Source organism: Eptatretus burgeri, chromosome 18, assembly GCF_056783735.1.
Source record: "Eptatretus burgeri isolate ZD-2024b chromosome 18, Ebu_testis_v1, whole genome shotgun sequence".
Classification (NCBI taxonomy): domain Eukaryota; kingdom Metazoa; phylum Chordata; class Myxini; order Myxiniformes; family Myxinidae; genus Eptatretus; species Eptatretus burgeri.
Window position 1 is genome coordinate 6,915,492 of NC_140978.1, and position 17,483 is coordinate 6,932,974.

Below are 17,483 nucleotides of genomic sequence, written 5' to 3' on the forward strand. Positions count from 1 at the left end.
CACACGACCCTGGCTGCTCGGCTTCCACCACCACGATGAGCCACCGCGAAGGACCGCAGATGAAAAGCCACCATGACCAAGACCAAGCCAATCGTCACGAAGACTGCAGAACACTCGACTGCCATACTATGGTCTTGACAACCACTCTACTCTTCTTGCCAGGTCCGAGGGATTTTCTTCCCCTCCCACTCGCCTCCTGATTGGACGGTGGCGTCACGGGGTTGTGTCGGGGCATCTCGGAGGCCGGCCCCCAGAAGTGGCTCTGTCGTAGCTTTCGGCACGCAGGCCTCCCATTGGCCGGAGCGCCTCGGCCCTGCTCGCCCTTCACCCATTGGCTGGAGGAAACGCTCCATGCCCTTCCTCAGAGCGGAGCCTCGATCTGAAGCGAATGGAGGCTCCGCCCATGCCTTCAGCCAAAAACACGTGGGCAATGGAGTCGGTGGTGCGGAGAGGTAAAGGGGGGTTTGTTGTAAAAAAAAACTAACTATAAAGAAACTTCGCAGCGCACACATGTAATGCCCGTTAGACATAGGCGGTGGGCCCTAACCATAACAAATACTTATTGACATAACTGAACTGCGGGGACTGCTGACTGTCTGTGTGCACAAGGTTTCCAAATCCGTAACAATATTGTTGTGGGCCGGGGGTCGGTGGCAAGGAACGGCCACCAGATGGAGCAGTAGAGCCGTCTCCCACCGAATACCTGGAATTGCAGGTCGTAACCTTCAGACAACTCCGAAGTTCACGGGTCACTTAAGGACCGTGATCGCCAATTCTCCGACGGCGTGGGGTAGGGTTAATAGCCAAATTTCAATATACCTAAGTACCCACGTCATCAAATTACTGGGGAAGTCACACCCTCGACGGACTCTGTCGAACCGGGTCGCTTTAGCGACCTCGGTCCGGTGTAACCGAGCGGAATTACCAAAGTCCGTCGGTCCAAACGACAACTTACAGCCCAATCAGCTTACTGGTTCTCAAGCACGAACCGTGCTGGGTCAATGGAAGAAAACAAGGGCAACAAACTGGAACATTTAACAAGAGAGTTCATTTATAAGGGAGGGAGACACAGAGCAGACTTAATTACTCATAAAATGCAATGTACAATGAGCAATCAACACTCATACAATTCTACTTAACAGACTGGCGCCACACACGCACGCGCGCACACACACACACACACACACACACACACACACACACACACACACACACCCAAAATAAATGGACCCCGTCGGGTCTTTATTGGACCCTTCGGCTCGAGAGGGAAGGCGAGCTGAGGGTCAAGGTCTGGTTTGGGTACCTTTCCGCCTCATGCAGTCACACAGACTTCAACCCACCACGGTGGGACTCGAACCCACAACCCAAAATCCACGAGCCCACGATCCTGGCTGCTCGACCACCACCACTACGAGGAGCCCCGCAAAAAAACGCAGACCACGATCGCAGACCACGACAACAGACCAAAAGCAAATGGCCACGATGACTCTTGTACTCTCTCTTGACCACCACTCTACTCTCCTTCTTCGGCCTCTCGCCTCTTGATTGGATGGTGGCGAACATCCCATCTGGCTGGGTGGGGCCGCCCTGAGGTAACTCGTCTCTGGATTGGTCGGGAGCTTCTGAGGTACTCCTATCCCTCATTGGTTGCGAGGCACACCCATCTCGCTGGGCGGAGTCGACTTCACCCCGTCTATGCCCGTGGCCCCGAACACGTGCGTAATGGTGATGATGGCGCGAAGGGGAGATTTAATGTAAAAAAACCTGACTATAAAGAAACCCGCAGCACACACGTGAAATTAACCCATGAGACAGAAGGACGGGGCCCTAACTATAAACACATACTTATCGAAATAACTGAACTGCGGGGACTGCTGTCTGTTTGTGTGCAAATGGCTGCCAGATTCGTAACAATATGTATACAAGCTGTTGTTTTCCTGCCCGGCACATGTGTGTTTCAAAAACCACTTTCCTTTGGCACCATTTTCATGTTTTAGCCCCTTGTAATCTGTCCTAAATGACATCTAAATGATCAGACAGGGCATCATTACAAGTCGAGGCGGAAAAAGCCGTCATCATGCCAAAACCAACACCACCAATCCAGGTGAGAGGTCATAGCGGGATGCCCTACCCACGGACTGGGATAGCGGGCCAATCACAGCCGGGAGAGTCCACTGGCATCGCAGATTGAGGTGGGGGCTAAGACCATAAAGGGTTATGTGAACTGCGGGGATGGGAAGATGCTCGGGGACATGACCATAAGAGTTGCGCACGATTACATAGTGCCTTCATCGGCAAAAGATTCCCCCCTCCCTGCAGCATGCCCACTTTCCACCAGCCCCCACTCCAGGCCGTGCCAGAACCTGTTTTCCATTATGCTGGCTCGTGCTTGCAGCATGAACAGTTTCCGCTGGGAAGAATATTTCCACTTGGTTCTCGTTGTGTCCTTTCGGGCACAACACTGGTGGAATGACTGAGGCCTTTAAGGACATAAATAATTAAGGAGCTATCTCTCTTCCATTTATTGGGGTACGTAACAAGTGTATTTATCTATACTAATAAGTGTGTGTGTGTGTGTGTGTGTGTGTGTGTGTGTGTGTGTGTGTGTGTGTGTGTGTGTGTGTGTGTGTGTGTGTGTGTGTGTGTGTGTGTGTGTGTGTGTGTGTGTGTCAGTGTGTTTCCTCTATTCCTCCAAAACCATGAAAACTAGCAGCCTGAAACTTTTCATGTATAGTAAGGGAACTCCAAGGAAGTGCATGAATGAAAATTGGGTGTTTGGGTTAATTTAAACACCCCTTTTGAAGATAATTAATGGGTTTATTTAATTATCCTTTAGCAAGGCTCATCATTGGTCAGCCCTCTGTCAGCTTGCTGGGGTCTTAATGCACCATTTTGTTTCGGCCTATTCAAACATGCCTCAATTTGGAAACACGATCTACTCTCACAGCCTAATTAAAGTATACTAGCAGAGTGCCCTCCCTCCGGGCGATCTTGGTCCAAGCATGCAACACGTTCTTGTGACGCATGCCTTTATTTAGGCGGTGTAGAGGCAAGTGACAGCTCTGTGTAGGAAAAAATAAATAACCCAGGTCACGTGCATGAAACAAAAACATTCCTGTTGCTTATAATTCAAAACACCTCACTGCACTGGAAAACGTCGGGACAGGAATTCTTTGCTGTAAATGGTGGAGTCTTGTAAAACCCTCCCCCACCTGGAGGCAGCGCTACACGATACACATTTACATTGAGAACTTGCATCCCCCCCAAGACCACCAGCAACGATAAAAAACACCCCTATACACTAATTGGGGTTATGCTGATCCTCTGTAGCAAGTCTCGATGTAATTGGGCCAGAACTGTTGGAGAAGTAGCCCAACAAATGAACCCACAAACAAACAAACACACAAACACCCGTCTGTGAATTATCGTCGGGATAAATCGAAATATTATATCAGATTTGAGAATTGGATCTCATGGACTAAATAAGTGTCAAAATCTGGAGTGAAATCTGAAAATTTAAACAAATTTGTGATTTTTCATAACTACGTGTATTTATTTAAGCAAAGCATCAAGCTTAATTTTTTCTACTGTTCAGACAATTATATGGAGTGAAGAAAACATTAAGGAATGTACAGAAAGTGTAACTTCATTGAGCACAATGCCGTGCTCTGTAACCTGTTTTTGAAAGCCATGGTGATACCATCCAGAGGGGTCCTTTTTTGCCATTGCATACATAGTTTGCTTTTTCACCATTTTTGTGTGATCTGCTTTCATGACAAAATATTTATATAAACACACTAATAATTGCTGCAATACATGCGGCTGTCTCGCGAACCATATGTGCTTCAGCATGTGGGAAGCAGCGCCGAAGCCACAAAGGGAGCGGACGTGCTGTGACATCGAAGGAGATTGGGGGGGGGGGATGCGGATTAAGGGGGGCATGCATGCAGGCAGGCTTTGCCAGGAAGATAGCATGGGTTTTAATTTGTCAAAGCTCCCGCCGGGTTTTATATAGAAATGGCGGTTAAAAAGAAAACGTTGCTATTTAAGCACATTTTATCACCCCGGTAACACCTTGGTATGCTCCCTTATGCTGCCTTCCCACCCCCTCCCCTCACGATGCCTGCCCATTCCCTCCCCTCACGCTGCCCCCCCCCTCCCCATGCTGTCCCCCCCCATACTGCCTCCTCCCCGTGCTCACACTGCCCCCCTCGCGCTGCTTTCCCGTGCCAACATGCTGCCTTTGCGTGCCCTCACGTTGGCTTCCCATGCTGCTTTCCCATTCCCTCCCCTCAAGCTGTCTTCCTATTCCCTCCCCTCACCCTGCCTTCCCCTCCCCCATGCTGTCCCCCCCACACTGCCTCCCCCCACGCTCACACTGCCCCCTCACGCTGCTTTCCCCTCCCCTCCCCTCATGCTGCCTTCCTATTCCCTCCCCTCACCCTCCCTTCCCCTCCCCTCATGCTGCCTTCCCCTCCCCTCCCCTCATGCTGCCTTCCCCTCCCCTCATGCTGCCTTCCCCTCCCCTCCCCTCATGCTGCCTTCCCCTCCCCTCATGCTGCCTTCCCTTCACCTCCGCTCACACAACCCTCCCCCTAAACCCCTTCCACCAACCAACTTTCTTTTGCCAAACCCAAACTTTCAGCAGGTTGAGGAAAGGAAGGGGTGTCAAAGAATGTGCAAATTGGACAAATGAAAGATTTTTTTTCCGTCTCGGGTTAAGCCATTTTAGGGCTGATCATATGTGTGGAAATTAAATAAAGGCACGAACACTTGTTTGGCTCTTTTGATGATTGAAGGAAAATGCCCATCCTTTCCTTCCCCTTCCCTCACGCTTACCTCCTCCCAAAGCCCCTCCACCCACCACCGACATGTCTGGGCATTGTTTAGTTTGACCCGTTTTAATGTGCAGTTTGAATGTACCCAATTTTGTTCAATCCTGTACTAATGCTGGCAGAAGGGGACCATTTCCCCTCCCACTCACTTTCCCTCAAGTCTCCCTCTCAAATTTATCTCCAGAACCCCCCCCCCCCCACTACTCCCTGCTTATCACCATCCGCCTCCCACTCTCTCCCCTCTCGGAGTGTATAGCGACGTATGGTGAGGCCTCGCTCTCCCTCCCCAACCCTTCCTCGCTCCTCCACCCCTCCTAACTCCCCCTCCCCTACCATCCCACCCGACCCCATCCCAATATTACTGTCAGTGAATGCACCGGTTGTGTTTGCTCGTAGATATTAAATCATTGCATTGCTTCTTATATTCCCACCCTTTTTGCCTGTTTCCAAGAACACAATTATGAAATCACTTCGTGTCGGAGTGATTGGAGTGTTTTGATTGCGAGCCATATTGGTTGTAAACATCTGTTAAAAGACCGATTGGATTTGCTGCGATTGGCGCTCAGCAAGAAAACATACCGGCGTCCGAGCGATCTCTGCTCAGGTGGTTAATTTGGCTGATCGGGTGCACAGTACATATTTTGCTTTTATTTGGTACTAGATGACCCGTGAACCCGTTGGGATCCCGTTGTGACAGCGGTTGATAAAAAAAAATCATTTCAAAAAGAGGAAAAAAGAAAAAAGACAGCTCCAGCGAACTATACCGCTGAGGTTGTTTCCATTGATCAAATTCTCCCGAAGAGTACTTGACTGAATCGGGAATTGATTTTTTAATAATGTTTTTTCATTGCCCGATTTGAACGAAACTTGATTCTGCACACCGTAGGAGAATAGTGAGTAAGGTGGCCCGAAAATTTTTGCGCTATCGTTTACCGTTTTGGCTGTATTTCAGGAACATACATACATATATATACATACATAAATACATACAAGATGAGAGTTTTAGTAATATATAGATAGATAGATTTGCCTTTCCCATTGAGCGTCTCCTGACTGGCTCGTGTGTTCAACCTGAGTATGGTCATGTGGCAAACAGGTCCGGGAACTTGCTCGGAGCACTAAAGTCAGTTGGCCGTCAGGCGGATTAACGGATTTCAATAAATCCACCTACGTTTGGATTCAGGGAACTCCTGGGAAGGTTTTTGACGAAAATTTTTTTTATGGGTACGTGGGTACATGTGGCGAAACTGCAATCGCCAACTTGCGATGCTGGTTATCCCAGCACTCCCAGGAATCCTTTTTCTTCTTGCCCTATGGATTAGCCATCACAACAAAGATTGGTATTTCCGTCAGTGAAGCGATAGGTCTTATATTCTAATATGATATATCTAAACAATGAAAGTATCACATTCAATATGTTAATATATTCTCAATGAGAGCCAAACTATCGATGGAATCCAATTTGTGACTTTCTGTTAAAGTTGACCTGCTGCTTAAGTCAGTGCTCACTCAAACCAATGATGTTTATCAGGATATGGTATAGGAACAAATCTTGGGGAACTAATGAGTATCAGGATATGGTATAGGAACAAATCTTGGGGAACTAATGAGTATCAGGAATGGTGTGGACACCCAGGTATCAGTGTGCACCGAACACTAGGGTGTATCAGGAATGTGCCTTATATACACTTGGAAACTCAAAACATTTCGCAAGTCCTGCCAGCAACAGCATGCTTACTGTTACTGTAAAGCAGCCTTTGGCATATCCAGGGGCATAAACAATCTTACCATTGAGAAAGGAGTTCCAAATGTGGGCTGCAGAGAAGGGCAGCTCCGGATAGTAACCTAGTGAGACAGCTGTCCGGGAAACGTCCATGGCTCGCAGGACACGAATTGCAAAAAGCTCGTGATCCAGCTGATGTCCCCCTTTCATTTATCATTCTCTCCCAAAACTTCAATTGCATTCTTCATTATTTTATGGCATATATGAAATATATGCTCGTGCACAATCTATTGATACATATCACCAAGTTCGGTCGTTCAGTGTGATGTCTGGAAGGTATTTGCCTTTCCCATCGAGCAAGAAGCTAAACCCTATTCCAAGCTGTGGGATGGATATTCAGCCCATATTATGCAATTGAACAATAGGTTAACTTATCGAGAGCATGATGCGTCATGGTTTCCCTTTGAAGATGAAGACGGCCGTTCACACATGACATGCGAACAACCTGAGAACGTGTTTATAAAGATGCTTCCCAGACTACAACCACACTCTGAGATAGTGCAATCTAATGTCAGGAGATATCAAGAAGACAAGACCACCTGCGACCCACATATTTTTTCGGTAGGAATTTGTAATCTGGCCAGGATGATAACTCACCAACTCTTCGTGAAAGACACCGTGTGATATTTAACTTCCACCAACTAATACTAGCTTTAACACCCAGTTTAACGTCCTCCCAAACCATTAATACTGTATATCATAATATCTTTATGGTGGCCTTTATGCTCATTAAAACTTACCAAAACATGTCACACAGGAAAGGGATGGTTGTGCCAAGGAGAATGCAAGGCCTGTATGTCCTTGAGGTTCTGCTGAGTGCTGCACAGAGGACATCATTGTGCATCCAGGTCTTGCCATGAGATCTCGGCTGGTTCATTGCGAAACCTTACCTCTTTCCCCTCTCATTATTTTCTCTTTTATTTTTCTATTCCACAAATGAGGAACTGCCTCTCCAGTTTTGGTCTCACAATGCCCCTTGAGATGATTAACAAGTCTCATTGTCTGAATGCACCCAGCTCTGGCTTCCAACACAATAATCCAGCAAAAATAGATACTCTGCGAACAGTTTTACCATTTATATTTCCTGTTCAACTGTTTTTATTTATTTCATGAAACTTTAAGTCACGTGAATAGCTTCACTGTAACTGTCTAATCACAGCTTCTGGGTGTTTGTCATCTTTGAAAGGATTAAGAGTGCCCGAGACACACCAAATGGAAGTGGAGAAATCATTTAAGTGAAAGTCTAGACAGCTACCCAGGGAGCAAATTGCATGTTGACTACTATTCAACACGTGATTAGGAAACTAATGACTTCAGTCAGTCACCCACATTCCAATTCCAAGTCCAACCCTTTGCATTTTCCTGAGCAGTCTCGAAGAGTGTAGCGGTTTATAAAAGTTGCTTTGTAAAACAATAACACAGTTTTGTTTAAACTATTGTCAGAAAGCAGTCATTTATATCGTCCTCCTTTATTCACTTTGACATTGCTCACCATCCGACAGTAAAGAAGTAAAATTCTGAGATGTTTCAAAAAATAAGATAGCGTAGCATTTTTTTTAACATTAAAGTGAGGACTCTTCCATTGGAAATGTAGACGGTGACTTGCAACCAGGTCTCAAGGGTGGTGTACAGAAACTTATTAAAAACAAAATAAATACAAGGCACAGGGAGGTGAAGTTCACTGCACATGATGTAAAACGAGTGTTCATTTACGTACGTAGGATGTCCAATAAATGAAGAAGGTAAAAGCACACCTGACGCTAGGCCGAGGCTTCAGACTTTGGCACACTCATGAGGCTGAACCGTCAAAATGAAACGTTCCAGAAGATAAAGAAAACAGGGTCACATTTGTACATGTCGTGTCTTAAAATAACACTTTTTCTTGCTACGTGAACATAATATCTTCCGGTGTCCTTGAATATTTGGAATAAAATAATTCCAACCCATCAGTTTTTGACGGACTTTTATACTAGTATGGGAATAAAAGAAAGATGCTCGGTTTAAATCGAAAATCTATCTTTAATGTGTGATACTGAATAATGTCATATTTTAAGCGCCAGGGCAAGCCAGTGGATAATCATATATGCAGTTTTGGCTTTGCAAGTATGGCGTATACTTTTAACAAACACAAGCTGATCTAACACTTGGAATAAGTCTTTCAACCCCAGAAAATCTCACATTCTCACTTTGTCTCGACAAAAGACCATTTGACGAACCCTCCCATTTACTTCTTTCACAAATGTCTCAAACTCTTGTACTTTTGGGCCCACCATCTGCCACGATCTCTTTTCAGAAAACCACATAGAGTTGGCCTCCAAAGCCAGCTACTGACTGGGCATCCTCCATTGTACCAAGTCTTTCCTTGACAAATCCCAACTTCTATTGACCTACAATGCCTTCATCCACAGATTGATGGAGTACTGCCCAGGCAAAAAAGCTACAGTTATAACTATAGTATATGAGAGTAGTACTCTCATACACTACAGTTGGTAACAGGTCCTACGACAGTAGTCTGCAGAGAATTACTCCAGCAAAGGAATGGGGCTTTCTATTTTTTTACTGGTACCTCTGCTTCACACCTTTCATGTCTTGATATTCAGATCAGGTCAGGTATGGGAGCATGCACTGGAGCAGCGCATCAACATGTTCACTATCTAGCGGTACTCCAGGAGCCTCCGGCCGGCCATCCCCCCAGCAGATTCCCAGCCCACCCCATCTCCTTGAGATACTGATCAACCTGCTGCAACTACGAGGGATGTTTGACCAGCCTGTTGGCCTCCACTCATCAGGCTCCCTCGCTGAGAGAATCTGATGAGCAGGATCAGTATCAGGAAAACGAGCCACATGTCCATACAGCCGCAGCTGACACTCACGGACTATACAGGTCACAGATCTCATATGATCGAGTCTCTCTCAGCAACCAATCGTTGGACACAAAGTCCAAACATCGATAGCCAAGGATTCTTTGAGGAGAGCTGGTACCGAAGGAGTTAAGTCTTTGTCTCAGATCCTCGGTCAGAGTCCAAGTCTCACATCCATAGAGCAAGACTGGAAGCACCAAGGACTTAAAGATTCGGACTTTCGTCGTCCTGCGCAGGTACCGACAGCACCACATCCCTTGGTCCAGTGAATCCAAGACTCCTGAGGCCCGCCCCAGACATCAATTGAGCTCTAGGTCACAACATGTGGAGTCATGAATATCACTGCCAAGGTCAGTGAATCTCTCTGTGACCTCAACATCCTCACAACAACCAGGTACAGACAAGATTTCAGCATGTAAGATGTCATCAAAAGCCTGCATCTTAGTCTTGACCCAGGAGACTCCTAATCCCAGTGTCTCTGGCTCCTCTTTCAGTGCCTTGAGGACCACGTAAGGATGTCCAGAGTCTCCGCAAAGATGACTGCATCATCTGAGAAATCAAGGTCAGAGATCTTGACATTACCAAAATGATGCACCACAGCTAGTTCAATCCATACAAGTGCTGAAACGTGTAGGGGCAAGTACACGCCCACTGACAAACTCCAGTAACAACTGGAAATAAGTTAGAGATGGAACCACTACACCTCACAGCACTCTCAGTACCAGAGTAGAGTTCAGAAATCAGATCAATCACCGCAGCCTGTGTTACCACAAATGAAGGTGGACCACAGTTGATTGGAGGGTCAGCAATAGGAATAGTCACACCTCTGACATTCAACTCAACAACTGGTGTGTCAGCTTAGTAAAGCCACTCAAAGTAACCGGCCTTGCAGGCCTTCACCTCAGATTCCTCTGTCAAGAGCCCACCACCATCTGCTCTAACCTCTGCTCTAACTCTGCTCTACACCAAGGGATGGGCTTGGTGGAACACAACACGTGGATTCCTCCATAAGCAGGATGAGAATCTCTTGACCACAAAAGATGCCCTATCTTTTTTTTTTCTTGCACATAGGCCTCCTTGTCTGCCCTCAGCGAACACACAGTTTAATACCACAGCTCAGTTCTGCCATCAAGCCTGGCCCTTCGACACTAGTCAATGGCATCCCTTGAGAGACAAACTTTCCCCTTTGCCTGCCGGTCGGTTCCAAGAAACCCACCGGCAACATCAAGGATGGTGGTCTTGAAGGCACTCCACAACTCTTCAGGATTCCAGGAAAAACCCAGACCCCTTATGCACCCATTCACAAATTCCTCAGCTACCCTTTCATTCTTGAGCTTGCTAACATCCAGCCTAGGCTGGGATGGCACCATTCTCTATGATTTCAGCCGCATGTTCAAAGTTGTTACAACAAGCCTGTGGTCGGTACTGAAGAACTGAGCACTCCGGTTGACCCTGCAGTTCTGGAGCAACTTCCAGCGCCCATCAACTATAACATGATCAATCTCCTTTGCTACACCACCAGCATTGGAACACCCAGTCAAGTGACGTGGCTGTGGGTGCTGAAACCATCAACCAGCTACTCCAAGTGCACGACATCTTGCGAAGCAAGGAACTTAGTGCTATTCTGGTTCACAGTTCTAGATCCATGGGGACCAACACATGTTTTTATCACCATCCCTATCAGTGCCAGTCGATGCATTGAAATCCCCCAAAACTGGAAGAGGATCTCGCCTGGAACACGGATAAACCACCGACTCGAGCACGGCGGAGAATGTCTTCTTCTCAATGAGATCACTCGCCTCAGTTGGAACATATACAGAGATCAGGGAAATGACACCCAAGGAGTGATGAATCCTGTCTCATAAAATGCTCGTTGACCGGTGTCACCTCAATCAACATAGGAGCAACGTATTGGACACAGCCACAGCAACTCCCTGGGAAAGGTAACCATCAGAGTGACTAGACCAGTCATAGGTGTCACCACCCACCATGGTCTCAACATTATCCGTTCTCAAGACCTCAAAAGTGCTGCAATACTAATGTTCAGACCCTGGAGCCCAGATGATAGCAGAGACAGATGATCATCTTCTCTTCGAGTGAGGACATTCGAGGAACCCAACTAAAGGGACAACCCGAGGAGACCGGATAATCGGGTTAATCGTAACTCGGGTTAACCCAAGGCGGAATACACCTCTGCACCACCCCGACTCACACCACCACAAATCGGTTTGATGTGTTTTTGGTGTATGTTGCGGAATGAAGTGTTTTACAGTGGCCAGAGTGCAAATCTTGCCTCTAACCCCTTGATTCTGTAGAATCGTAAGCCTGGTGTTGGCTTAGTGGCTATGGTGGCTGGCTTGGTATCTTGGGGTCCTGAGTTTGAACCCCTTACCGTTGAATTAACACCAGGTGGGGTTGACAGCCTGTCACCCTTCTGAGGTTGGTGAAATGAGCACCAGTGTACTGGTATAGGGGGCACAGCATCAGCGACATAGTCGCACCCCAACAAAATGGTAGCTACCCGGCAGCCAAGCTGCCACATGCAAGAAGAAGACCGGAGATTCGAAAGCCCTTACATCCAATGATGAAGCTGCATCTCTGGGCCTATTTCTCCCACATTTCAGACATGTTGTTGGCCTCTGTTTCCTGCCACATTTTTGTGATGTCACACACTCTGCCAATTCTGTGCTCTGTCCCCCCAGGTTTCTCGACGTTCTGCTTCAATAACCCACTTCTGATGAAATTGCCAAAATCCAAGCTTACTACTCACCTCCACTCATTTGTTCCTCTTTCTTCCTGCCGCTGAAAATACTTCTACAGTAGGCCTATGTACTGTAGAAGTATTTCTCCAGTATGTTGGCCTGACTGGTTAAGCATGCCAACCATGGTGGCATATTTAGCCAGTCCACAACGCAACAGGGAGTTTCGATACCGAGCCGACCCCATCAAATTGCCTATCGCAAACCTCACTGTTCTTCCCAATACCATATGTTCTTTCAGGTCAGTATTGAAAGGTTTTGCATATCTGCACCATCCAAATTGAAAAGGCTGTGTGCTACCTTTTCAACTTGGCACCTGGAGTGCGTGACATCACCATCCCATAATGCAACTTGCCAACAACATTGTTCAGGTAGTTCCACATACATTATTTTACCTGAGTAGTTTACTGTCATTCTGCTGTTTATTTAACAGAAAAGTTTTTTTTATTTTTTTATTTCACAGTGGGCATTACAATAGCCGACTCTTTATGTCCCCAATTATTCCCACCTCCTGAGTCAGCTGAGGGGAACGTTTTTGACCCATGTTTTTCGTGTACCGGCTGGCCTGACTTGAAGGTGGCAGGAATTTGGCCAGCATACTGGCGAAACAACATCCACCAACTGTTGCTAGCAGACCGGACACGCTCATTGACGTCCATCCAAGGGACGGCACACTTTGTAAGCACTAATCCTACAGTTCTGTCGTATCGAAAAATCAAACCCAGACCAGACAACTCAGAGTTAACTGCGCTACCTCTGCACCATCCTGTCGGACAGTGTGAACTAGACTACAATGGACTAGACATGAAATGATCGAGTGTCATGACGTTCGTTCCGCACATGCATGGGCGAACCAAATGATGTTTTCCTTAAGTCGTATTCTGGTGCTCTGTCAGAAGGCAGGTTGAGTACTGCCGAAGCAGTTTCTTGGCTAGGGTTGTACTGGGTGGCTTGCCTTTGACTTCTCAGGCTTTCCTTAAATGCCCTTAAAATAATAGCTGCAGACGATAATTATGACAATTGGGAAATGCTCAATAATAGATGGATGGACTATAGTTCAGTATAAAAAAAAAATTTCTCAATTCCAGATCCTAAAAATATGTGAACTGCAATTTGCGTAGTCATAATAACTTGCAGTACCCATGGAAATTCCATACAATGTCAAATGTAACTTCACCAGTATTATGAAAAGAATAGTTACTGAATTAAATCAATGCCTCCCCCAAATCCTCAACTCCCCCCCCTCCTTCCACCCCAAGTCCTCAACCCTCCCTCCCCCTAAAGCTTCAACCACCCTCTCCCAACTCTCTGTCCCCTCTCTGCCTCCCCCACCCTAACTCTTTGTCCTCCTCTCACCCTTACTTTCTGTTCTTCAAAGCAAGAGGGCATTCTTACATCATTACATATTATTTCTTCATTACCTCATTAAAATGGCCTATTTGTGTTAATAAATTATCTTAATTTAATTATCTTCTTTGTGATCCATATTTACAACATTAAAATTAAATAATGACGAAGCAACGTTGAATTCACAATCTCGCGAGATGTGGCAGAGGGACAGACACACACACAGACAGACAGACAGACTGACTGACAAGCTTATTATTATATAGCTGGAGGTCCATACTCTGGACCATCCAAATCATGCACAGATGACCACTCCATCAGGACATGCAGCTGAAAATGATAGGAATTTGGAATTTTGCAAGGGTACTGGCGATAGCTTACCTTACTCTTCATAAGGGACACTATGGGATGTGTTACATCCAACAATGCTGGCAGATGGGTCGTCCGGCTTAGCGTCCTTCCTATGGTCAGAATATACATTGGCAGAGGGCCCTATATGTGAAATGTCAGGATGATTGTTTATAGTTAGGTCGAGGTTCGAACCCAGGTGAGACCGCTCAAAGGCTTGTGTGCACATCTAAATCTATCCTACTAACCCACAGTTTTCACAAGCATTTAGATAAAACTATCAGGGGGTACCCGGTAATGCCTGGCCTATTTTTTGTGGGGGCTTAAAACACTTCCCTACACCTACTAAGGAATAGGGTCCCTACACCCACAATAGAGCGCTCAAAAGAAGAAGAAAAAAATCCCCAAAAATTCAACGTTTCTTATCAAAATTTCACAAACTCTTATTTTTTTTGCCTAAAACATTCCTCGGCACTCATTGATGAACCTCTGAAAGTTTGACGAAGATCCGTTCAGCCATCTCTGAGAAAAATGGCGACACAAACATGCGCACAGCCAAACGTTTCTTATAGCATCGATGATGTTCATGTGGTTTTAAGGGATGTTGTCTGTCTGAACAGCTTGTAGCCTTGGGAACAAATGACCAACGTTTTGTTTCAACAAACTGGACATATTCATTCCACATGTATAATTTTACAATTCCTGTCTTCCTGCAGGAAAACCTGGCAATATGAGGAGGGTTCTTTTGCTCCTATTCCTGGCTGGCCTTGCCTTAGCCGGACCTGTAAGGATCCTTATTTTTGTCTTCCTCTTATAGTCATCATTCCACGTGACTTTCCCACCTTTTGGCTTCCCCTCTACCTGTGTAATATTGCCGCTCAACTCTTCTACCTCGAGATTCTTCGGCCCGCTTGGCGCTTTCTCCATGATGCTTTGCTTCCTTTCATTTACATTGAAGTTCGGTGTTTACAAACATTCAAACCCTCTTTGGTTTCTTGCACTATACCTGAACTCCTGCAGCAGTCTTCATCTCACGACCGTAAAGGTTGTGTCTAACTATGCAGAACTTTGTTATGTCTACACATCCGACCAGATATAATCAACATTCTTTGGATAATGAAACCCCCAAATGTAAAACGTGCAGCGTATCTGTATCTCCACCTTTTATACGGAGAATGCAAAAGGAGCGCACGATGGCTTACATTGACAGAAGTCCCGCACTAATCTCACCTTGGCATCTGGCTCGATTCTTTCCTACACGCCATATTCTCTTTGCTCGTCTTACCTACCATCTCAAAACGTGTGACCGTGTTTGTGTTGCCATGTTTTACAGTTCTCCAGCGATTATGTGGTTGAACCAGAGGAAGATGCTGAGTTTGCTTTGCGAGATGAAACTGGAAAGGTTGGTATATCGTTTTCACATCGAGGACGCACATGTCCGGGGACCTCAGCTTTGGTCAAAGAGAACTTTGATTTGACCAGGAAGACCAAAGTAGTTTTGCCATTCTGCGTACTTCTCATGGACACCTGCGGCATATGTTATCGACAAGAAAAATTTTGCAACAATTGCGAATGGAATGTTCTGGAATTATAAAAACTAGAATGCCAAACTGATTATTATTATCATCCATTTTGTTTAATTTAATTATTGTAACTTCGATTTCTTGTCTTTCTTAATTTTTTTTTTCCACCGTTCACTCCCTATGTGTGCGATGATGAGACTAAGGTTAACGAAGTGAGTGAATGTAAAGTTGGTTATACACCATCCCAAAAACTTCTTATCAGACTGTTTATTTATTTATTTTTGGTTTATGGAGAAGTTTGTACATAAATCGTATGCAGGAGAAAGAAAATTAGTACAATGATATGTCAGAGTACTTCTACATGAATTACATGGATATTATTATACAACAACAAGTAGGGGTGCTGGGGGGATGGGGTGGGGGATTAAAAAATAATTAATTAAAAGGGGGTTCGGATGAAGGCGGCTTTCCACTTAATATTGCCCCAGGGCCCATTCTGGCTCTCAGCGGCCCTGCTAAAACGGCATCGCAAGGCCTGCGACGACTATCAGCTCCATCCTTTGGTATTTGATGATCCGGGGTTTTTTTTGCCAATGCAGATTGACAGGAACCGTCACCAGCAAGACTAGTTCTTCATTGTACAGGATATCACATATCCAAGGCTAGATCCAGTTGAGTTCCCGAGAGTAATCTTTCAAGGCCAGGACATCTCACTTTGGTCATTTTACAATGAACGGAAAACTTACAGGGAGGGCATGGCGATTGTGCCTGGTGTTGGCTTAATGGTTAGGGTGGTGGGCTTCGGATCCTTGGAACCTGAGTTCAAATCCCGCTCAGCTGTTGAATTAATACCGGGTGGGACTGACTCTGCCTGTCATCCTTCCAAGGTCGGCAAAATGAGTGCCAGCTTGCTGGTATCCTGTGTCAGAGTGGCGACCCATCTAGGATTGTATCGAATAGCCACGGAAACTGCTTAAGCAGCACAAACGCTCTGCACAGAGTATGGTTCATCAATGGAATTTGGCGAGTGCCGGCAATAACTCCATCCATCCATCCATCCATCCAATGGGACCATACTCTGTGCAGAGCGTTGGTGCTGCTTAAGCAGTCTCCTTGGCTATTAGGCACAATCCTGGACGGGTCGCCACTCCGACACAGGATACCAGCATGCTGGCACTCATTTTGCCAACCTCAAAAGGATGACAGGCTGAGTCAACCCCACCTGCTATTAATTAAACAGCTGAGCAGGATTTGAACTCAGGACCCTAGGATCCCAAGCCACCACCCTAACCACTAAGCCAACACCAGGCTTAGTGGCCATATGATTTTTTTAGGATACAATTGTGGGTGGAGTCAGGCCAGCTGTCCAACCAATTGGTGGAAAGGAGCATTACACACGGACATACGGACGAACAAGCGTATTGTAATATACATTTATAGCTGGTCCATTGTATTGGTCTTAGGATACTAATTTGGTTACAAAATATGAAACTAACAACATAAGGACATTGCTACAGTCCCAAAGTGTCTGGGAAATGGTTGTCAGCTCGGCATATTGAGGCTGAGAGAATAGAAAAGAAAGATGGTGATGGGAAGGACACACAGACAATAAAAGACTATGATATTTACATCTACTTATTTAACGACCCCAATTCGTCCCATCTTCTTTTCGGCCAGGGAACGTCTTTGGCCCAAGTCTTTCGAGAACCGGCTGTCGAGGTTTGACATTCGATGGGAGTTGGATAGGGCAGGAATTTGAGATGTGTTCATTGTGCTGGAGATAACTCTCACCTACAGGATCTTTATAAGGTCCACCAACGAAAGTTAGCAGACAAGACGCCCAGTTTAACGTCGATTCGAGGGACGGAACATACATTGATGCCATGCCCTGCCTGCAAGACACCAGGGCAGCAGTCTACAGCTGGGCTGAGATTCAAACTCAGGTTAGACAGCTCAAAAATAAGTGCATGACCTTTGCACCATCCTGCCAGCCACGTACAGATGCTAAAGCACCACTAAAGAGATAA

General features: G+C 46.0%; 1 protein-coding gene across 3 annotated transcripts in view; it reads left to right on the top strand.

Annotated features, from left to right (window-relative positions):
- The window catches only part of SPARC (secreted protein acidic and cysteine rich), a 32,157-nt gene that overhangs the window by 5,085 nt on the left and 9,589 nt on the right, over positions 1-17,483 (top strand). For 2 of the 3 annotated variants that reach the window (XM_085864495.1, XM_085864496.1), the window contains exons 2-3: positions 14,650-14,717; positions 15,267-15,335. In XM_085864495.1, coding sequence (XP_085720621.1) covers positions 14,664-14,717; positions 15,267-15,335 — 123 coding nt within the window. In that variant the 5' untranslated portion in view covers positions 14,650-14,663. Of the gene's footprint in view, positions 1-14,649; positions 14,718-15,266; positions 15,336-17,051; positions 17,400-17,483 lie in introns of those variants that run through there. The other variant, XM_085864497.1, reaches the window with a different exon arrangement.